Here is a 24,732-nt window from a genome sequence, read left to right as displayed (position 1 = left end):
AATTTCTGATTTAGAACTATTTAAAGTAACAATTGCGATTGAGATTCAATGATTATTGTCTTGACTAGATTTGTGAATTGAGATAATATCATTAATCTCTGTATATATAACTATAAAGATCTTATAATCCTTGCTTCTCTTGTAAGTAAATTGAAATTGAATCGACTTAAGTACATAGATATTGAATGTGTCAGAGATATGAAGCGGAAGGGATTCATAAACAGACTGAATAGAGATTAGATCAAAAGTAGATTTCTTCTTCAGATTGACTGGAACCTAAGCTTCGATCATATTTGAGATTATTATATTAATCTCTTGGGGAGAAGTAATAAATATCTTAGGTATAATCGGTGCTATAGTTGGTTGTCCATTATCAAGTCGGTGGTACATCTCTTCCAATCGGGCATTCCGTTCGTCAGCATCTTTCTATCTCAAGTGACTGATTCTGGGTTATTGAAGACTGTTTCTAATTAAAAGTATATTTTTTGATAAGGAAATAATAGAAGAATGCTTGGGAGGCCATTCAAGACATTGGTTAAAACAATCGACTTTAACTCGGATTTCTGTCAATCATTTGCGATCTAGGATTATATTATATAAACCCAAATCAGTGATAAGAAATAGCAAATAAAACTATTGTCGAGCATTAATTGTGAAATTAAGAAATGTGAAATGAGTAATAGCTTCACCTTGTACACCATTGTAGCTTTTGACTTCAATCAGTGATTCGAGTAATATGAAACAGGGTTTGAATATAGGGAATAATAATAAAAGGAGTGTCTTATCAATAAAAGCGAAGCTATTCGCTTCGGAATCTATAAGAGATTGAGTATTATATAAATATCCGTTCTTTGAAAGTGTGTATGGTAGGTTTATGGAATCACCTTCTATTAGTTTTGTCAAATCGAGGAATCTCATATCCCAGATTACGCTTAGAAGGGAACTTCTATCTAAACATATTGATTTAAATATTGATCTTTGGTAATACAAACAGACTCGATAACTTTCACTTACATTTCTTGGTTTATATCCTTCTCGGCATTTTCTTCTATATCATAAAACTCTTTGTCTTCTCCAATCTCTTAAATCTTGGCTATAGCATTTATATTACCTATGTATAATATAAAACTATGATTTATTCCTGATGTAGAAATAATAATACTATAATTGAAATTATTTTTTGAAGATAGAGTGTTATTTGGCTTGAAGGTTTCTATATAGTTAGTAAGAGTATAAGGAGGATATTGGATGTGAAACTGAGTAGATAGATTCGAATTACTTAATGAGCAGAGAGTGTTTCTAGGAGTAGTTGATGAATCGGTATTACTAAATAGTTTTCTAAAAGATATCTCTTTAGTTATTCTATAACAATTACATTCTTGAAGTGTAACTTTGAGTTTGTTGATTTTAATAAACTTGGTAGTCAGATTTTCAATAGTGTAGTATTTATTGATATAAAGACTAATAGCTTATTAAAGAAAATCAGATATTTTTCTTTCCAGATCGCGGAGGAGAGTTGTTGGATCAATGATTTCTGTTTGTATAACTAATAATCTAAACCTGCGATATCATACTAGGAAGTTTTTTTATTGAGTATTATTAGGTATAACCCAGTATTCGTACTTAGTTCGTGTATGATCGGCTTTAACCAGATTCTTATAAATAGCTGCAAGCTGATCAATTAATTACTATCCTATCAAATAAAGGACTTAAATATATAACGAAAATACATATTCTTATACCTCTCCTTTCATTTGATTTATTATATAAAATTACCATTACACTTCCGAGATAAGTGAATTTTCATAAAGTTCGAATCGCTCGATAATCAATAACTGCCAGAGGCTTGTTTTCAGCTCTATATCATTTTTGAATTTGAATGAAAAATTGATGAGCTTTGGAATATACGAACATTCTATTATAATAATAGGTAAACGAGAATAGAGTATTTAGTAAATTTGTGGGTCGCTCGACAGAGTAACCAGGTTTGAAAGAGATCTGCTATCGGTATTCGGAAGAGATCATCGCGAAAACTGACTTTGCAAGCGAGGGTTTTTCTTATTCTTCCTTTTCCCAGTAGTAGGAGATACCCTCTCAATAAAATCGACTGGAACATCAGAAGTCCGGACTCCGCGATTCGCAAGGGAATCTGCATGATATTGCTATCGGTATCTTGAAGATTAAGATAGATAAGCAGTACTAAAACTACACTATAACAATTCATCTTTGAGTCTTGCAATTTCGTTCCGCAAATCCTCAAAGTCTTTAAGGGTCGGTACTTATTCTTTCTGTGACAAAAGAATATACATCGGCATACTACCCTCAAGAGTTAATGCCTCGATCGAGGAATCGTTTCCAGACTGTTTACCCTTTCCATATCTACCAGTATTTACATTAAAACCATAAGGACTATAACCATCACTCCGTTGAGATTGACTGTCATCAGCTAGAAGCACTCGGCCAGCAAAAGGGGAAAAGCGATAGAGTCCCTTTGAGATAAATAAATCGGACATGATAACAGTACTTGTAATTCTATATGTTAGGGGTTTGTTATCTTCCATTGAATAGATTTACTCGGAATCAGCCCTCTTCCTATAAATAATATCGAATATCCTCGATATACCCAAGAAGGTATTATGATTATAAAGTATTATTTGATCGGCCACCAGATAGCCATACAATTATATAATAAGTTATAGATAATATGACACTTTGCCTTAGAAGAACTACAAGAGCAGAGTACAATTTATTCTTAGAATCTACAACTATAGAATCAGGAGCAAAGCGCTTGTAGAGCGCTTCTATATACTAGCTATGTACACGTGATCGTACACGTGCGCAAGCGCGCACGTGAGCGATCGCAGCTGCGATTGGGTGCGATCCGTGACAAAGCCAGGACAGGTGTTTCGGTAAATGCTTACTTCAATCGATCGAATACTTTTTGATAGGCAAGACTCCACAAAAATGAAATATTCTTTTTGGTTAGGTTTATCATCGGGTTGATGATTTTCGAAAAATCTCTAATAAATTATCGATAAAAGTTCGAAAATCTAATGAATACTTGAATATCGGTTATGCTAACAGGCGGTTTCTAATCTACAATTATTCGGATTTTCTCTGAATCTATTCGGATACCATCGTTTCCTACAATAAGGTCTAGAAACTTGATTTCGGATTTCAGGAATTTATACTTTTCGAATTTAGCGAATAAACTGGCTTCCTTCAGTACTTGCAGGACCTTCTGAACATAGCAGACGTGTTCCTTTCGAGTTTGGCTATATATCACGGGGGCAGGCGGGCGGGATAGGGTTCTAGTAACTTTACCCTAATCTGGCAAAGTTATACTGATTCGGGTAATAGGTTCAGATTGAGGATTAAGACGTAGCTCAAAGAGCTACAATACAGGATCTTCTGAGTTGAAGATATACGGAATTTTCACAGCGAGCTAACCCGATTGGGCCCTAGCTCGCTTGCGCTCCAGTGTGAGCGCTCTTTTCGGTCCTTTCCGATAGGACTAGCATATCACGTGAACTCACACTGTGATATTACCCCCCTCTTAAGGGTCGAGCTCCGTCGAGGCGGCACGTTACGATTTACAATCTATAGGCAGACAGGGCCTGGTCAAATGGGACCGGGTTTGTCAGGGTATCTACAATGAAAGTTGCGGATCAGTTCTTATACATCTTCCAGGTAGTTCATAGGTTCTTTGGTCGGCGTATTGTAGCCGACCCAACGAACAGTATATTTTAAGCAAAATCCTCCACAACCTCTTCTTTCCCAACAGAAGTTCAGGATTTCGATAACCTCAAAACGCTCGAGGCCGTCTACTTCTACAAGAGGTGGTAGCGGATTATGCTGTTCAGGAACAGGATCATCGTATGCAGGATATAGCAGGTTGATATGAAAAACAGAATGAATCTTTATCGAGGCTAGGAGCTTCAGTTTATAGGCATAGAGGCCTACCGGATTCAAGATTTTGAAAAACCCGAGATTCTTCCAATCAAACTTCTTTTGTGAGCACAGGATCTTGATATTTCTAACGTTCAGTCAAACCAGGTCGCCGGGCAGGTATCTACGAACAGGGGAATAGTGGGTGTCGGTATTCTTCGAATATCGAGTTTGACTAATGGTCAATTCAGTCTATAAGTGCAAGGAGATAGTTTCCATTTTAGTAACGAATTCTTTGGCATCTTGCACAGTAGAACAATTACTCTGGGATAGTATAGGCTCGAAGCCCAGATGGGGGTGGAACTTGTAATTCGAAAAGAACGGAATTATTCGAATACTTTCGGATCAGGCATTATTGATGAAGAATTCGGCAAGTAGGAGCCACTCTGTCCAATCATCCTGTAGATATGCTATATACAATTGAAGGTATTGCTCTAGCATCGCATTAGCCTTTTCGGTTTGTCTATCAGTTTTGGGGTGGTAAGCAGTCAAAAGCTTGACAGCTATGCCTAAGCGCTTGCAGATATGTTTCCAGAATTCAGAAACAAATTGAACTCCACAATCAGATATAATAGACAAGGGTAAGCTGTGGAGCTTTCAGATATTCTTTCGGAATAGGCGAGCAACCTCTTCGGAGTTGTAGGTACTATAGCAGGGCAAGAAATATTTCATTTTTATTAATCGATCGATTATTACCATGATAGTATCGAAACCGATACTTTCGGATAGATGTATAATGAAATCTATCGAGATATCTTGCCAAGCTCTCTGCGGGATCGAGAGCGGGCGGAGAACTCCCTCCTGGCCTCTACAATTCGAGGCAGCACAATAACAACTATAACAGTTACGAACCCACTGCATAATATAATCGTAGTATCCAGGCCAATAGTAATTTCGAAACAATAATTCGAAGGTTCGGGTACGGTGCGGGTGACTAGCGGCGGGCGATTCGTGGTACAAACGGAGCAAATAGGTTTTCAGAGGGTCGTGATCGGGAATGTATAGTTTCCCTCGGTAATACAGCAGATTATTGTTTTCGGTACACTCAGCAAGAGTGATTTTCGGATGTTTTGGGGATCCCTCTCGTAAGGATTTCAGGACAGATTCGGGTACAGGGTCGGCTTGGTAGCCTTCGTGGAACAGGGTAAGCAGGTTGGCAGAAAGGTTTAGAAGGGTTTCTGAATCTTCTAATCGTATCGCGGGGTTAGGTACAGATATAGCAAGTGGAATTGCAGGCTCTATAACTTTGCCATTTTCTAGCAAAGTTATAGTATTATCGGAATCTAAATGGTTAGTAGTATCGATAGGATCGGGGTTTTTCTAGCTGCAGGTGGTTACAGCGAAGTATACTTTCTTGACAATCTTGGGTTCAGTTAGAGTAACAGCAGCAGGAAACAGATCGGGATCCAGATTCTCTCGTTTCAGGATAATACGGCTTTAGTGCAGGAGGCATTCATCCCCCTCCTTAGGGAAATCTTCTAACCTCCTGATCAACACATCGAATTTAGCACCTAACTTTTCGGGACAATAGGTGATTCGGAAATTAAATTGAAACAGAAATTCGGATTAGCAGGCTTGACAACAATTCAATAGCTTTGTAGTGATAAAATACTCCAGATTTCAATAATCAATGATAACTTGAATTGGGGAGGCAGTGCCTTCCAGCTTCGGGCGTTACTCTTCGAAACAACGAATGATAGCTAATAGTTCTTTATTATAAATCTTGTAGTTACATTTAGCTACCGAATGTTTTTTAGAGAAAAATGTAATAGGTCTTAATACTCCCTTATCATTGTATTGGAAAAGTATTCCGGTAAATATATAGTCGGAGGCATTAATTTCTAAGATAACTTCCTTTTCCCAATCAAAGGAAGCCAGGATAGGGGCTTCGATAAACGCTCACTTCAATCAATCGAATGCTTTTTGATAGGCAGGGTTTTATAGGAACGGGGCATTCTTTCTGATCAGGTCTACCATTAGACTGATAATCTTCGAGAAATCTTTAATAAATCATCGATAAAAGTTTGCAAACCCGATGAACGCTTGGACGTCAGTTATAGTAGCAAGCGGTTTCCAATCCATAATAGTTCTGATTTTCTCTGGATCTATTCGGATACTATCTCTTCCTACAATAAGGCCTAGAAACTTGGTTTCGGATTTCAGGAATTCGCACTTTTCGAATTTAGCGAATAAACCGGCTTCCCGCAGTGCTTGTAGGACCTTTTGAATATGACGGATGTGTTCCTCTCGGGTTTGGCTGTATATCAGAATGTCATTCAGGTAAGCGGTGCAAAATATGTCCAAGTATTTTTGTAAGGAATCGTTGATAAACCTCTGAAAGGTTGCAAATACTCCTATCAGTCCGAATAGCATAACCAGGGATTCAAACAATCCAAATTGAATATAGAATGCAATCAAATATTTCTGCCCTTCTTTTATTTTTATATTGTTAAAGGTAGAGATAATATCAATCTTATTGAAATACTTTATTCCCTTTAAATTGTTTAAAGATTCCTTTATTAACGGCAAAAGATATCAATCCTTAACCAAAAAGTTATTTAGAGTGCAGTAATCTATACAAAACCGGAGACCTCCATCAACCTTCTTGACAAACAGAATAGGGGAAGCGACAAAGGAAGAGCTCAGCCGGATAAACCCTTTTCTAAGATTCTCTTCCAACTATTCTTTCAGGACTTCTAATTCGGGGTGGGATATGGAGTACAAGGCATCGAAAGGAGGAATAACTCCTTCTTTGAAATGGATCTTATAATTGTATAATCAATAAAGGAATAGCTTCTCTACATTCTTTGGGGAGAAGATATCTTTCCAATTTCAGAATTCGGGTAATAGGTCTTTGGGGTTGAATATCTTCTTTTTCTTATTTAGAATATTATCAATTTGTTTAATCGATATTTAGAACATTTTATATTTCCGGTGGGTGTAAGCTAAACAGATTTTTAGGGAGATTGTGGTTATATTCTTATTCTTTAATTCTTTGGGGTGGGCAGGTAGGTGTACAGGTCGGGTTTTTGGAGGAATATCTGGTAAAGCTTTTATACAGAACGGGTGGGATGGAGTATTACAAAATTCGTAGTAAAACAAGCTATCGAATTGGAACGAGTTTATCATAAAGTTGATATGGGAATTGTATTTCTTAAACCAAGCTATTCCCAATACAATAGGATAGTAAACTAACTCGATTATATACAAAACAATCTTCTTCTCGATATAATCATTAATTCTGAGTCCTACTTGGATATAGAAGGTAACTCGATTATCAGACAGAGTGTTTCCATCGAATCCTATAACTTCGAATGCTATAGACAATTGGTGTACTAGTATTTTCTGAAAAAACATTTAGCTTCGATTTGCGAAGGCAATTCCTTTATATCCATTATTGACCATAGTATATATCGGGAAGGTATCTTTTTCCAAAAACAGAGTAATGAGTAGAATCATCAGATCCGTACAATTATTTAGTTCATTTTTTAAAGGAAGGCTATAAGTAACAATAGTAGATAAGTGAAGGGTACACGAAGAATTATCCTGATTGCAATTTAGGTTAGGCGTATCCCGTTTCCCGAATTGACTGAACTAGTCGATAAGTGGGGAGGAGAGCGAGATGGGGAATGGATAGGGACTTGGCCCCTTAGAGGATTGTTCGGTACAGGGCTGGTTCTTGTAGGGCTGATTGTAGTAATAGTAACTCGGAATTGAACAGGACGGGTATCAGAGTGCAAGCAGTCTCGTATCAGATAGCTAGCAGAGCCGTAGCGATAGCATTTGCTGCATTTCTGTTGCAAACCCAGGTTTCTAATAGTGTATTTCTTTTTTTCTAAGCTCAGGTTCATTAGGTCTTCAGAAATAGACTTTGGGTTAGCGAGTTGTAGAGGTGGAGTAGTGATTATTCTCCGGAATGAAATTTCGGAAGCAATAGGATGAATATAATGAACTTGTTATTAGTGTTAACAGAATTGGTTATCGAGTTATTATAAATAATTAGTGTATTGACAAAATTTATGAGTTGAAGTGGGGTTATATAACAGTATGTCTTGTAGTTCGCAAGAAATTCCTTGAAATAGAAGCGGGGTTAGAGTATCATCAGATATCTCTCCTTTTAAAGCGAATCTCTGGAATTCCATAAAGAAGGTACTAAAATCGAAATGTTTTTGCTTTAATACATATAGTTTATTCTATATATTTTGTATTCGATTAGAATCCTCAAAGACGTTTTCGAGATATTCGAGGAATACGGTATAATTGATGAACTAAAGAATTCCATAGGAGATCTTAGATAGTATAAGCTCGTATGCCTTTCCAATAAGTCTTCCAGCAATATAAATCAAGCGAACAAAAGTTGTTGGGAATCTATCATTATTCGCATTCAATTTTCCATATATCTATTGAACAAATCTACACAGATCAGAACAAATGCCATCAAACTCTTTCGGATTGGGGATGTATTCACTCAATCGAATAATCGAAGCAAATACAGTAGGTTCAGGGACAGAGTCAGCAAGAGTTTCGGAAGATACGGTTTCCAAACGAGTAGATATAATAGGTATGGATTCGACAAGGCGATTGAGTAGACAAGCATTTTGAATAGCAACCTGCTCGTGTAGAGCGGCTTGAATACATTCGCGGACTAGGGATTCGGAAATTTCGCATTCGAGCAATCTGTTGGTCTTTTCCAGCTCGGTATAATACGCAGATGCCGACTAAAGGTATTAATACCAAACCTAGGGGTCCTTTAATACAAAAGCGCTAAATTCTGAGGAGTCCCTAGGCCGGCCAGGCGGGTGCGGAGTAGTCATCGCGAAAGCGATATTTTAATGGGTAGGAGCTACATAGTATCACAAGGGCAGGTGGGCGGGATAGGGTTCTAGTAACTTTACCCTAATTTAACAAAGTTATACTAATTCGGATAATAGATTCAGATTAAGGATTAAGATATAGCTCAAAGAGCTACAATACAGGATCTTCTGAGTTGAAGATATACGGAATTTTCACAGCGAGCTAACCCGATCAAGCCCTAGCTCACTTGCGCTCCAATGTGAGTGCTCCTTTCGGTCCTCTCCAATAGGACTAGCATATCACGTGAGCTCACACCGTGACACTATATATATCAAAATATTGTCTAGATAAGCAATACAAAATATATCTAGGTATTCTTATAGAAAATCATTAATAAATCTCTAGAAGGTTGCGGGAGCCTCTATCAGCCCGAACGGTATAACTAAGGATTCGAATAGTCCGAATCGGATACGGAATGTAGTTAGATATTCCTGCCCTTCTTTCACTCTTATATTGTTGAAGGCAGAAATGATATCAATCTTACTAAAATATTTTATTCCTTTCAGATTGTTTAAAGATTCTTTTGTTAATAGTAAGGGATATCGATTCTTAACCAACAAATTATTCAAAGCACAATAATCTACACAAAACCAAAAACCTCCATCAGCCTTCTTGATAAACAAGACAAGGGAAACAACAAGGGAAGAGCTCGACCGAATAAATCCTTTTCTAAGATTCTCTTCCAACTATTCTTTCAAGGCTTTTAATTTAAGGCAGAACATAAAATACAAAACATTGAAAAAAGAAATAGCTTCTTCTTTAAAATAGATCTCATAATTGTACAATTAATAAGAGGATAGTTTTTCTGTATTCTTTAAAGAGAAAATATCTTTTCAATTTCGAAATTCAAATAATAAATCTTTAAAGTCAAATACCTTTTTCTTCTTATTTAGAATATCATCGATTTGCTCAATCGATATCTAAAACATTTCATATTTCTGGTAGGTGTAAACCGAACAGACTCTTAGGGAGATTGTGGCTATATCCTTATTTTTTAACCCTTTGAGGTGGGTAGACAGATATACAGATCAGGCTTTTGAAAAAACATCTGGCAAAACTTTTATACAGAATAGGCGGAATAAAATATTACAAAATTCATAGCAAAACAAGCTATCAAACTGAAACGAGTTTGTTGTGAAATTAACATAAGAATTGTATTTCTTAAGCCAAGCTATTTCTAGCATAATAGAATAATGGGCTAGCTCGGTTATATACAAAACGATCTTCTTCTCGATATGATCATTAATTTTGAGTTCTACTTGGATATAGAAGGTAACTCGATTGTCGAGCAGAATGTTTCTATTGAATTCTATAACTTTGAACACTATAGATAGTTAATATACTGATATTTTCTGGGAAGATATTTAGCTTCGATTTGCGAAGGCAATTCCTTTGTATTCGTTATTGACTATAGTGTATATCGAGAGGATATCTTTTTCCAAAAACAAAATGACAAATAGAATTATCAGATCCGTATGATTATTTAGTTCATCTTTTAAAGAAAGGTTATAAATAATAGTAGCAGATAAGCAAAGAATATACGAAAGATTATTCTGATTGCGATTTAGATCAGACATATCCTGTTTCCTGAATTGATTGAGCTGGTCGGCGAGCGGGGAGGAGAGCGAGGTGGGGAATGAATAGGGATTCGGCCCCTCAAAGAATTATTCAGTATAGGGCTGGTTCTTGTAAAGCTGATTGTAGTAGTGATAACTCAAAGTTGAACAGAACAGATATCAAAATATAGGTAATCTCGTATTAGGTAGCTAGCAGAGCTGCAACGATAGTATTCGCTGTGTTCCTGTTGCGAATTTAGGTTCCTAGTAGTGTATTCCTTTTTTTCTAAGCTCAGGTTCATTGGGTTTCCAGAAATAGATTTCGGGTTAGCGAATCGTAAAGATGGAGTAGTGATTATTCTTTGGGATAAAGTTTTAGAAACGATAGAACGAATATAATGGACTTGTTATTAGTATTGACAGAATTGATTATCGAGTTGTTATAGGTAATTAGTGTATTGATGAAATTTATGGATCGGAGTGGGGTTATGCAATAGTATATCTTGTAATTCGTGAGAGATTCCTTGAAATAGAAGTAGGATTAGAATATTATCAGGTATTTCTCCTTTTAAAATAAGTCTCTAGAATTCTATGAAGAAAGTGCTAAAATCGAGATGTTTTTGTTTCAATATATATAGTTTATTCTATATATTTTATATTCAATCAAAATCCTTAAAAGTGTTTTCAAGATATTTGAGGAGTGTAGTATAATTGGTAAACTGAGGAATCTCATAAAAGATCTTAGATAGTATAAGCTTGTATACCTTTCCAATAAGTCTTCTAGTAGTATAAATCAAATGAGCAGAAATTATCAGAAATCTATCATTATTCGTATTCAATTTTCCATATATTTATTGAACAAATCTATACAGATCGGAGTGGATACTATCAAACTCTTTCGGATTGGGGATACACTTATTCAATCGAATAGTTAAAACAGATATAATAAATTCGGGGATAGAGTTAATGAGAGTTTTGGAAGATACGGTTTTCAAACGAGCAAGTATAGTAAGTATGAATTCGGTAAGGCAATCGAGTAGATAGGCGTTTTGAATAGTAATCTGCTTGTACAGAATAGTTTGAATATGTTTGCAAACTAGGAATTCGGAAATTTCGCATTCGAGTAATCTATTGATCTCCTTCAATTCGGTATAATATGTAAATGCTGATTGGAGGTATTGATATCAAACCTAGGGATCCTTTGATATAGAAGCGTTAAATTCTGAGGAGTTCTTAGGCCGGCCAGATGGGTATAGAGCAGTCATCACAAAAGTAATATTTTAATAAGTAAAAGCTACATAATATCACAGGGCAGGCGGGCGGGATAGGATTTTAATAACTTTACCCTAATTTAACAAAGTTATATTGATTCGAGTAATAAATTCAGATTGAGGATTAAGACGTAGTTCAAAGAGCTATAATACAGAATCTTCTAAATTAAAGATATACAGGATTTTGCTAAGCGAGCTAGCCTGATCAGGCCCTAGCTCACTTGCACTCCGGTGCGAGCGCCCAATTCGGTCCCCTCCGAGGGGACCAATATGTCACGTGATCTCACACCGTGACAATTAGTAGGGAAAAGCATAAAATAAGGCCTTTCCCCCTCGAATATAGAATAAGAAAATAAGAATATCATATACTGTTTCATGAAAATCACGTGTTTCATAGCTATTTAGTTGTTAATACGAGTCAGCTTCCTATAATAGACTAATATTAGTCTATTCCCTCTTATATACTATATACTCATATACTAGCTCATGACCTACGATAGTAATATATTAATTTTTAATTATAGATTATATTAAAATATAATATTATTTATTTTAATATTATTTTTATTAAAATATATTTTCCTATTTAAATAGTAACATTTTTTATAAAATATTGTTTTTTTTATATTAATATTATATACTTTTAATTATTCAAAATATAACACTAATAATTTTGCTCAAATTATTATAAATTTCTAATTAAAGATTTTTTAAATATAAAATCTTATTTTAATAAATAATATCAAATAATAATTATAAATTATATAAAATAAAATAAAATAAATTGATTAATATATTACAATTCTATAATAAACAAGATTATATTGAAATATTTAAGTTAATCTCTTTTTTTATTTATTATTTTAAATAATCTTTTAATAATAAATCAATATTTTCTTTTAATTTAATTATTTGCTTTAAAATTATATATAGGAATTAATATTTATTATATTCTATACTTTTTCAAAACCCGCACCAACCAGTTATAAACGCTCCGAGCATTCTCTCGATCGATAGTGGTCGATCTGATTATTTACTGATATTCGAACAATATACAAACAAAGCTTTCTAGAATAGAATCACAAACCCTTAAACAGAATAGCTGTAGAATCGTTATAAACGATATTAAATAGAGAAACATTAAAGGCAATAAATCTCTAATTAGCTAACATTACATTACTATAAACAGCTGGAACACTAATGGCCTATAAGCCTGCTTCTTAGTATATCTAGAATACCCCTTGGGAGGTTAGATATTAGATGTTAATCACTATAAATAAATAAATAAATAAATTCTATATTTTTCAGAAAATATATTATATATATATTTTATTCTCTAATTCTTTATTTATCAAAACCTTATTAGAAAAAAAATATCAATAAATAATATTCCAAATAAAAACAATTATTATTTATAAAATAATATTCTAAAATACCTTCTTTTTATTTATTTTAATAAATAAATTATTTTTTTAGAAATATAAAATATTTATAATTATTATTAACAGATATATATAACGTAACGTATGGGGAACTCGGACATATGGGGAACTCGGACAGGTACCTTTACACCAAATTTTGTATGTAAAGGTACTTAGATGTCACGGGATCACCTCTGGGAGTATTCAGAAGCTTTACCGCTGAGCTAAACGCCCAAAAGACTAGGAGGTAGAACTGGAAGTTCTACCTTACTCTCACATATATAGCAGGACAGGACAGGACAGAAAGGGCTCAGTGTCACCCCGTGACATTAGAGCGACTTTTTATATCTCTATGGATATTAAAGATAATTTAATTTTTTTTTGATAATTAGGCTTAATATATAATAAAAATATAGTGTTAAAGTTACAAAACACTTTTTAATAATATTGCTCTTGAATTAATACGATTTTAAAAATTCCCATAGTAATTTTTGTTAGATAAAAACGACAATTTGAAAGAAACTTTAATATCTTTATTAAAAAAAATTACATCTCTATAATATTTTGTCATATTAAATATTTATATTGAATATATCATACCTCAAAATATCAAAACTATATCTCTAGTATTTCTAGAGGGATACGATGACTCTCACCTGTACGTGGTGTATCCTACAAACCTTCGATCATGCGATCGGAGAGTTAAGTAGAGTTAGCTGGAGCTGGGCAATGATTGTACATTAATCGGAGGCTGTATTGGAAGTGAAGGTATATGCAATTGATTACTAGAAGATAATTGTAAAGATACTCGGAATAGAAGATTATTAGCAAAATGGAGATGAAAACTATTTGATAATAGAAGAGAAATTATTATTATTATTATTAGTAATTTTCAACCGGGCCGTATAGGCGAGCCTCCCAGGGGGCATTACGGTTGGGCTAACTGCGGGATAATCTCTAATTTACATGATCCCCCTCTCCTAAAAATGAGGTCTCAATACCCTCAGTAGCCTCCAAGCGATAGCTAGCGCGCTTGCGCTTTTGTCTCCGATCCTCTGAGCGCCTCCGTGCGCGCTTTCCGATCTTTTATATAATGTTTTGATTGAAAGCTGCTTTATCCTGTAAGGGTAGCTTTTGTATATATTCTAGTGCAGCGCAGTGTATTGCATATATCGATTTTGTTCTTTATAGCCTTGCTATATCGATCGCCTCCTATTCTGTATTTGTGTTCACCCGGATCGGTCAATCCATTTCCATTTCCTCTTCCTATTCTTCTGGTAGCGTTCTAGGGCATATGCTCCTGTAGAAGTCTGTTATAGCAATAAATTCAGCGAACTTGGCTGGTGTGTGCATTAGCTGTTTCAGTAGTCGTTCTTGAGCCGCCCAAAATAGAAGAGAAATGAGAATAGGATTAATACGGAATTATACTTTTACGAATCTATATGGAAAATAGAGTTAGAATATATTGTAGTAGAGTGTTTGTAAAACAGAATTAGTTCTTGAAATAATAAATAATGAAATTTCTATAATATAGTTGAGTTTGATTGAAGCTTGTATTAGGAATAGGACTGATATCCTTAATTTAACAAACAAAAATCGATAGAACACCTCTGAAGCGCTAGTGTATAGAGTTTTCACAATTTAACAATATATATGATCTGTGGATATATTGAATCAGATATTTATAAATAATAAAAAAAGTAATAGGAAATATACAAAGATTAGGATAATGTCTACTAGAGCTGGCAGGAGTATATATAGAATAGGAGGAGGGATATTTTTAGTACCTTATCTTTGAGTATGTGGAAGCGATATGATAGCGAAGGAGCTTCGATATAGGAAGAATACTTTTAATAAGCTATACTCGATAATACTTGATCGGTATTATAGCAACAGAGGATCTCAGGCAGAGGCCAATCCTACGATATACATATGTAACGCACTCCTAGCGCTCTACTTTCAATTACAAATTATATATTAAGGAAATAGATTTTATAAATAGAGCTTTGATTAGTAGGTTGGAAACATTATAGAAAGCTGTCTGACTAGGGATCTGAAATAGCAAGCCTGCAAGATATAATCGGTCTTATTGTATAGGAGAGATTCGGCAAGATAATGCAAAACGGCTACTAACCGCAAAACATAGTATATAATAATAGTAACAGCGATACTGTCTATATGGCTCGAGAGGACGGATATGTATATCGGTCTATAATCGGATACTATAGGGCAGAGGGCATAATGAAGGTATCAGATAGACTTAAGGAGCAAACAGGAATAAAGGTGTAAAGGAATAGTTTTTGATTCTAGCCAGAACTTCCGAAGGTAATCATACAATAAATGGTTTAATATAGTCAAAAGATTCTATAGAAGCCTAGTACTAGTAGCTTTATCACAAGTGAACCGGGAAAGCGTTTGTAGGTGTAGCGAACCTATTTTGTATTATAATATATTCTAGAAAGTAGTTATAATATAATTCATTTCTGCTTGCTTATACCCAGCTCTATTCTATGGGGCAGAGGTATGGTATGCAGGACAAACAAAACCACTGGACAGCATCGAGACGGGATACTAATGATAGTGAGTGCCTGATTAAAAGAAGCGATTCTAGTTATCAATAAGATCCTACAAATAGCGATTAGAGGAGTCCTCCCAGTCTGGCGAACAATCCTGAATATAGTGATGATAAGGGGATAGTGCTCTTCTATTAGTAGAAGTAGTATTAGAATAAATAAAATGGAGAACAGCTCTTTATACCCAAACTATTAATTCAAAATACCCTTTTTATTATTGAAGGATAAGAGCCACCTATTCCTCTGGTAATAGGAAAGGCTAATTACAGCTAGCCAGAATAAAGGTCCAGATGATCAGTTAGTGTTTTCCCCCGAATCGAGGAGATGATTTTAGCAGAGCCCTATTATATACCAGGGTATTGAATAGATCTTATTAGAGGCCTTACGAAAAAGATAATAATAGAGTAGTTTTAAGAATGATAGAACAAATGTATATATAATCAGATCATTATATTCTCTGATAGATTAGAATAGATTAATAAGGATAATAGGCGAGTAGGATATGAATATATCATATATAAAGAACAAATGGTAGTATACAAAGAAAACAATAGATTGCATTACAACTCTTATATATTTAATATAAAAGCAATCGGGGTATACCGAGGCTTTCAAGCAGTAATCAGAAATATCATTGGCATAAAACGAATAGAAATCTGTATATACATTGATAGTATATCGATAATATAAGGAATAAAAGGTATAGCTTTTACTATATCGTAATAAGCCTTTCTTAAATGCTATAAACTAATATAAACATATTTGATTCAAATCAAATAGTCGTTAGGTTATATAGGGATCGAGAGGAATGAGCGAGCAGATATATTTGCTAATAAAGAAACAAGAAGATCAGCCTCAGAATATATAAACCGATCTATAGCAAGCAGTATCCGTTCTATAACAAAAACCATTATGAAATCGACAGCATAAGTATAATAAATCAAACAGATATTAACGCTCTTCAAACAATACCAGAAATGGAATCTAAAGAGCACAAACAAATACCCTAAGAAACTAGAATTCTTATAAGCAACTCTCTACTATATATTAGCGATCTGCTCAGCATATAGTGACTTCAAAAGCTACCACCAATAATTTAAATACAAGGAAGTAATAATCCATTGCTTATGTGGAGCATTCAAATCCCCTGAGTATATTATACATTACCGCAAAATCCTCGCGATCTATAAAACCTGGCCCCCAGATATCAAGTCTAAATATTCATTCTATAATCAAGCAGTTCAAAAACGACTACTAAAACAGTTAATGTATATACTAACCAAATTCGCTAAATTTATTATTATAACAAACTTCTATAGAAATATATGTCCTAGAATACTATTAGAAGAATAGAAAAAGAGAAAAAAGGAATCAATTGATCCAAGCAAATATATTTTATTTATTTATTTATTTATAGTGATTAACATCTAATGTCTGACCTCCCAAAGGGTATTCTAAACATACTAAGGAGTAGGCCTACAGACTACTAACATTCCTACCGCTTATAATAATATAATATTAACTAATCAAAAGTTTATTGTCTTTAATGTTCCTCTATTCAGTATTGCTTGTAGCAATCCTATAACTATTTTGTCTGAAGATTTGTAATCCTTTTTCAAAGAATCTTATTTTGTATATCATCCGAATATCAGCAAATAATCAGATCGATCGCTATCGATCGGGAGTGCGCTTGGAGCGTGTATGGCTGGTCGGTGCGGGTCTTAGATTGTTCGGGGTGGAGCCAAGCAAATATAAATAGGGAATAAAAGAGAATAGATCTAGAAAAGCTATATGAAAGAAAATTGAAGTACACAGTATATTATATTACAATAGAATGTATATAAAAGCTACCCTTACAGAATAAAACAGCTTTCAAATAAATATTATATAGAAGATCGGAAAGTGTATATAAAGGCATTCAAAGAATCGGAAATAAAGATATAAATGTGCTAGCCATCGCTTGAAAGGTTATTAAAAGTATTGAGATCCTATCTTTAAGAAAAGGAGATTATATAAATTAGAAGATCATCCCGCAGTTAGCCCAATTGTAATGCCCCCTGGGAGGCTCGCCTATACGGCCCGGTTGAAAATTACTAATAATAATAATAATAATAGTATTTCTAGAGATATAAAAATTCGCTCTAAGTACCTTTACATACAAAATTTGGTGTAAAGGTACCTGTCCGAGTTCCCCATATGTCCGAGTTCCCCATACATTACGTTATAATATTTAAAATATATTTTTGTTAATATATATTTATTTATATAAAATATAAAGATTTTTCTTAAAAAAAATCACCGCCTTGAGCTTACTATCGATCAAATCATTTTGCTCACAAATTAATTCTTGACTTTAAATGCGGTGAGACAAAAATTAGGGCATGTACCTCCGTAGGGCACGAATAGTTTTTATCACTCGCCACGCACCACATCATCTACACTTTACTTTTCTTCTTCAACGCCCTTCTGGCCTCTCAAAGATGTGCAGTAATCACTATGATTTAACGCAGGATTGATGTGATAATTGAACAGATAATTGCAGAAAAAACTCAAACTTCGCAAGGGCAAGGCTGGAAGATAGCAATGCTCAAACAAGTATCTAATCATACTAACCTTGTAGAGATTGGAATCACAATAGTAACAAGATATGTATGATAAGTTCTTCAAGAAACTTGGAATCAAAGGACGACCTGCAGGGTTTGGAAAGAATTCATTTGGGATTTTTTTTATAGTCCTCAGGAGTCGTCAAAGTAAGCCCCCCTCCCCCCCTGGCCCCCCCGCCCGCTCTTCATCATGGGCATCGCATAATAATATACAGATATACGATATATCAGAAGTAATTAACCAACTAAGGAAGCACGTAAGATGTGCCTATAGACTCCATTCGAATAAGATAGTATTGGAAATATATTCAAGAGCTTTTAGAGAGTTAGAATTTGATGTGAATAGTATTGAGAGGCTTAATGAATACAAACTATACAGTATTGATCTCCACAAAAACATAACGAAGGGTTATCAATCACACTCTCCCTGACATGCAAAAATCTTACCACAATCATGATTTGTCAAAGTATCGGTCTTTCAAGATATTTCAATCTTGAGGAGAAAAACAATAAAAGCAGTCTTCCCACATCCATCCGAAGCCAAAGAGGAATCTCCCCGTATATATATCATGACACCGATTATCTAATCGACCATAACGACCTGACCTTTAAAGAGAAATTCGATCAACAGATCCTTTGATACAGGCTATGAATGAGTCAAGGCCATTCATTCAACCTTTGTTCATACACTAAATTACATTTTTACTCGTTTAGACGCACTGCTGTCCCTCCCCCCCAAGCTTGTTCGAGAAAGAGATTTGCTCTCTTTACTGATATTACAACTACCGCCACTATCATTACCCAGCTTGCTAAACTCCGCCAACACACAAACAATACAATCACTTTTCTGATCATAATACTTGTCTTTGGTGCATCTAGTATCCAGAGCAACAGTACGAGCAGCATCACCCAGTTTCATAAAATGTTTCAACAACGAACTTAGCTCCACACCATGATGAATTCTATTAGCCCATTGAATCAATCTAGCTATATCTGAAATAAGCCAAGAATTTCTCTTCTCCCATAATCCGAAGATATTATCAGGATCAGAATCGAAAGGATCGTAGAAAAGTAGCGCAGAGCACCAGAGTAAAGTGGCATCAAATACTTTAACATTTGATATACGAATGCAACGACCAAGAACTGATAACTTGATAGTCAAGCGTTTGTGTTCGTGAACATTTGGATTTATTCGTATAAATGTTCGCATCCATATCGACAACTTTGAATTAAGTATTTGCGTCACTTTTGAATCATTATCTAATTGCTGATTTAATTCTCGAGAGTTGAGGATAGCGAGTTGTTCCTCATCCGAATCTACATCAAAGTTCATCTCGATATGTTCCGAATCCTCTTCGATATCGTTCAAGCTGATTTGACTACCTGACAACTCTTCATGGCTAGGAGAGAAAATGCCATGCAACGATGTAGAGGTAGGACTAGTTGGGGTTCGAGCTGGTGTTTCTGGAATCGCTGCTTCGATAGTATTAATCAATGGCGTTGCCTCTTCGAAAATGATTGGCGGAGATACGGGAACCTGCACTTCCTCGGAAATGATTGGCGGCGATACAGGAACCCGCACTTCCTCGGAAATGATTGGTGGTAGGGGAACCTGTACTTTCGAAGATAGCCGAGGATTCTCAGTATATGGTGGTGGTAGTGATATTGGGTCACGTCCCTTCCATTCCATCAACTCAGGTGTGTGTTGAATGTATATTTCCTTCATATTGATTTTGGGTATATCGATGGGAATACTAGTGTTGCTCAGGCGATTACGAAGATCTTCCAGGCCCATCAATGCATAATCATTTGGCTTGATATATACAGTGAATGTCTTCGTATTAGATAGAGATTCAAGACCACAAATCAATTTCGTTGAAATGATACCCCGAGGCTTAAGAGGTGTGTTAGTGTCCTTCTTCTTTATGACGACAAACCCTTTCGTAGTTAAATTGAATTGTATGCAGATGATATGTACTGAATGACTGATTTCGGCTTCGTGAATAGCAGAAGCATCGAGTCGAGATAAATCATCGATATCCGATATTAGATGAGGCTTAGAAGTATTTGCAAAGTCGGCATCTGGAGGAACAATGAATAACATCTCCATTTTCCGCTTTCTGCCTGCAATTGTGACAGATATTGTAATAGAAAAGTGGATATGGATGTTTCCTTTTATATCATAATATACACCCATAAAAAAGTTGAGGTTTTGCTTGTTGCGATTCGGACGAGAGCCTAGTGTCCAAGGTGTACCCGATTCATCTTCCCATTTTATAAATACTCTTTCGCGAAAGAGAAGTTTGAGCTCAAGTTTCTCAATCAGGATCTCAGTTGGATTTGGCATAATTTATTCCTGTGACCATAATTAGCAATGAATATAGTAAAACAACAATTATATTGAGAGCAATATTAGCCCACACTTTATGTGTGCTTCCCAACCCACCCAGGCTATAGAGCAGCCTTGACTCTTGGAAGAAACGAGGTGTAGAAATAGTCCCACAAAATCTGATATATAGATTGTGTTGGGATTGGAGTTGTTTTGAACAGTAGGTGCTGAGAGACTACCACTTGTAGCCGCAGGTTGTTCTAAGCAATGCTGAAGGACTATCACAGGCGGGGTTGTTCTAAGCAGCAATTGCTACTAAAGGACTACCACAAGCGGGATTGTTCTAAGCAGCAATTGCTAAAGGACTACCACTTGCGGCCGCAGGTTGTTCTAAGCAATGCTGAAGGACTATCACAGGCGGGGTTGTTCTAAGCAGCAATTGCTACTAAAGGACTACCACAAGCGGGATTGTTCTAAGCAGCAATTGCTAAAGGACTACCACTTGCGGCCGCAGGTTGTTCTAAGCAATGCTGAAGGACTATCACAGGCGGGGTTGTTCTAAGCAGCAATTGCTACTAAAGGACTACCACAAGCGGGATTGTTCTAAGCAGCAATTGCTAAAGGACTACCACTTGCGGCCGCAGGTTGTTCTAAGCAATGCTGAAGGACTATCACAGGCGGGGTTGTTCTAAGCAGCAATTGCTACTAAAGGACTACCACAAGCGGGATTGTTCTAAGCAGCAATTGCTAAAGGACTACCACGGGCGGGGTTGTTTTAAGCAGCAGACAGATTCTCATCTGTAATAGATGTTGTGTGATGGAGATGGAGGGATTGAGGGATCGAAAGATGGCGAAAGGTATTGTTGTGTGATGGAGATGGAGGGATCGAAAGATGGCGAAAGGTATTGTTGTGTGATGGAGATGGAGATGGAAATAGAGTGTAGAAGAATGCAGAGATGGCTACGATAAAGAGAAAGAGCATAGGTCAACGAACTTTAATGTCACTTTAGTAAGCATACTAATAACCGAGATTAGATGCGGCAATTACGAAAATGCTTATGCAGTAGTGCAGGCAATAATCAGGCACATATTTTTTCTGTCACAAGGCCGACGCACTAACAACGCATACAAGTTCGAAGCACCGTACGTAAGCGAGTGGAGTATTGATTTATAGAAAGTAAGACATTAAGGGAATTATCCCACAAGATCGAATCGGATTTCTGAAGAAGAGAAATTTGCCGAAAGTCTGTAAGAATTCAATCTAGAAGTGCTGACATGTCTGATCGATGCATATATATTTACAAAAATAGAGAACCCTACTAGTCAGATTATTATTAGTAGCTAATGAAATATCTAAACAGATACGAAAGATTATATAATTACGAAGATTAAAGGCATAAGTATTATAAAATATACTAAAGCGAGCTCGAGCTTTTTTCTACATATAGGGGTTTTAGCTAATTAAAATATTACGCTTCTTTTAAATTTATATAATAAACTCTAGCTAGAGAAAGTATTGTAGAGAATCTCTTAAGAACGAAAAAAAAATCGATTTTATTAATATTTAGTATATATACCATTAGTATTAATGACTATCTGACATCTGTCTTTTATACTTCTAAGCAATCCTGTTAAATAATCCTCTGATATAGCTTCTTATGCTTTCTGACTTTTTATTCTATTCTAAATAAAACGCGTGCTTCAATACGCTGATCTCGAGTCATCTCGTATCGAATCGGAGTCGCCGGCGACGTAGGAGAAGATATAGTAGATCTAGTAAGTAAAGATGTTAATATCGAAGGTAATATTGATGATATGTAATCAATCATTTTGGAGAGAAGGAAAGGGATCGGATGATCCAGGCGAACATAAGCAGGGAGTAGGAGGGGATAGATCTAGAAAAGCTACGTGGAAGAAAATTGAAGCACGCGGCATACCATGTTGCAATAGAATGTATACAAAAGCTACCCTTACAGGATAAAGCAGCTTTCAAACAAATACTATATAGGAGATCGGAAAGCGCGCACGGAGGCGCTCAGAGGATCGGAGACAAAGGCGCAAGTGCGTTAGCCATCGCTTGGGAGGCTACTGAGGGTATTGAGACCCCATCCCTAGGAAAGGGGGATCATGTAAATTAGAAGATCATCCCGCAGTTAGCCCAACCGTAATGCCCCCTGGGAGGCTCGCCTATACGGCCCGGTTGAAAATTACTAATAATAATAATAATAATAATCAATCATTTTGATAATATCGATATATGAATTTTGAGGGTTTTCGTATATAGTATTAAAAGGATCTTAAGGTTTTCTTCGAAATACTTTGAATTGCTGATTCTAAGTAAATTTCTTAAAGCAGTATAAAAATAAGGTAATTCGAATAATCAAAACCTCTGATTTCAACTAGACAGGGGGGTGTGAGTCAAATTTATATTTTATGTAACTTACTCTTTTAATCTTTATAGAAAAAATATCATTTCCTAAGATTAAATTATATTTTAAAAACGAAAATATTAAATCGAAGTAATTATTTCCTTTTCTAATTAGTAATACTTTTGATATCAAGATATATTATTCTTATTTTGATACTTTATAAAGCTAACTTATAAAATTTCTACAAATTGAGAATTATCAATTAAAGCAAAAATAAATACAAAACAAAACTATAATCCTTTTTATTATTCTTTTTGAAAAACGATTATAATTATTAATCTTATAATTTTATATAAAGAATATAACCTACAAGAATATTATAATTAATATTTATAAGAAAAAGATTAATTTGTTTAAATATTGAATAAAAAAACTTTACTAATCAAATAAATACTTTAAATTAAAGAATAATGTAAATCATCTACTTATATAAAAGAAATCTTTTTCATCTCTTTATAACAAATAATTAGAAGCTAATTATACTCCATTCATATTTATTATATATATTAATCAAAAGCTAAGAGTGTAAAATTTGAAATTTGAAATTGGGAGTTTGAAATTGAATAAGTATATCATTATAAAATATCTATAAAGCATAAGAATTAATGTTTATTAATTTTTGATAGTCTGAGGATAAGATATCAAGCGAATGAAATGGCGCGTAAAATAGCGGGAGGAAATTATTGAAAACAGAATATAAATCGCTAATATCTAGTTACTTGTAGTATTAATATATTTTAAAGATTTAAAAAGAAAAAAGAAGAGAGAAGATATATAGAAATCTCAATCTCAATCTCGGTTTAGACCTCAATTTGAAGTTGGAATTGAAATTAGATGTAGACACCTATCGAGAACGAGAACGAGGGTGAAGGGAAATCCAGAGAAGAGAAGAGTAGAAAAGAGAAGAAAGATGAGAAGGGGAAAGAAAAGGAAAAAGAAAAGGAAAACAAGGAAGGGGAAAGGGAAAGGGAAAGGAAAAGTAAAGGAAGGAAAGGGAAATGGGAAAGGGAAAGGGAAAGGGAAAGGAAGGAAAGGGAAAGGGAAAGGGAAAGGGAAAGGGAAAGGGAAAGGGAAAGGGAAAGGGAAAGGGAAAAAGGGAAAGGGAAGGGAAAGGGAAAGGGAAGAGGGGGAACCCAACACGAGAAAGGGAGAAGAGAGAAGAAAAGAGAAGAGAGAAAGAACTCAAAAACTTCATCCAAATAAAATCCATACCAGACATTTCAAATTTTGATAATTTCATACAATTCTAATCCTTCCATTTCAATTCAATTCAATTCATCCACCACCTAATAAACTCAAACTCAAAATCAAAATCAAAATTCAATCACAAAAAAAATCAAAACTCCATATCCTCTGTACAACACCTAATATCTCTATCCATAAACCAAATCCATAACCATATCCATAACGCTAATCCTATCTTATTCCATACCATCCCATCCCATCCGGTATGTTGAACCCCTCTCCCCTATCCTACCCTATCACCCACCACCATCAAAATCAGACGCCCGAGGTATAATACAATGCATCATTTACACATTACCAATTCGGATTTTTTTGAAACCGTACATATACCACTTGATAAATTTCGACCATGCGACATAGAAAGTAAGAAATCTTGAATCATATCATAATCACTTTCTCTCTCCTACCCTTTTCTTTCAAAGAAAAGTTGGCCTCCACATAGTCCCATTCCGCGTTTAATTCGTCCGTGCCGATCCATGCCGTGCAATACTGAAACTCTTCGC

At 35.1% G+C, this 24,732-nt stretch overlaps 1 protein-coding gene across 1 annotated transcript; it reads right to left on the bottom strand.

The window, feature by feature from the left end:
- Positions 1-18,920: 18,920 nt before the first annotated feature.
- On the bottom strand, positions 18,921-20,573 carry EAF02_011434 (uncharacterized protein; the record flags this gene model as incomplete). Its single annotated transcript, XM_038907481.1, has 1 exon — positions 18,921-20,573. One exon carries the CDS (start codon positions 20,571-20,573, stop codon positions 18,921-18,923), a length of 1,653 nt encoding a protein of 550 aa, XP_038752703.1.
- Between the last annotated feature and the right edge of the window lie 4,159 nt (positions 20,574-24,732).

This window comes from Botrytis sinoallii (genome assembly GCF_014898435.1).
Source record: "Botrytis sinoallii strain Bc 23 chromosome Unknown BSIN_032, whole genome shotgun sequence".
In the NCBI taxonomy this organism is placed as follows: Eukaryota; Fungi; Ascomycota; class Leotiomycetes; order Helotiales; family Sclerotiniaceae; genus Botrytis; species Botrytis sinoallii.
Note: the sequence above shows the minus strand (reverse complement) of the source record. Positions and strands in the feature narration are given on the sequence as shown.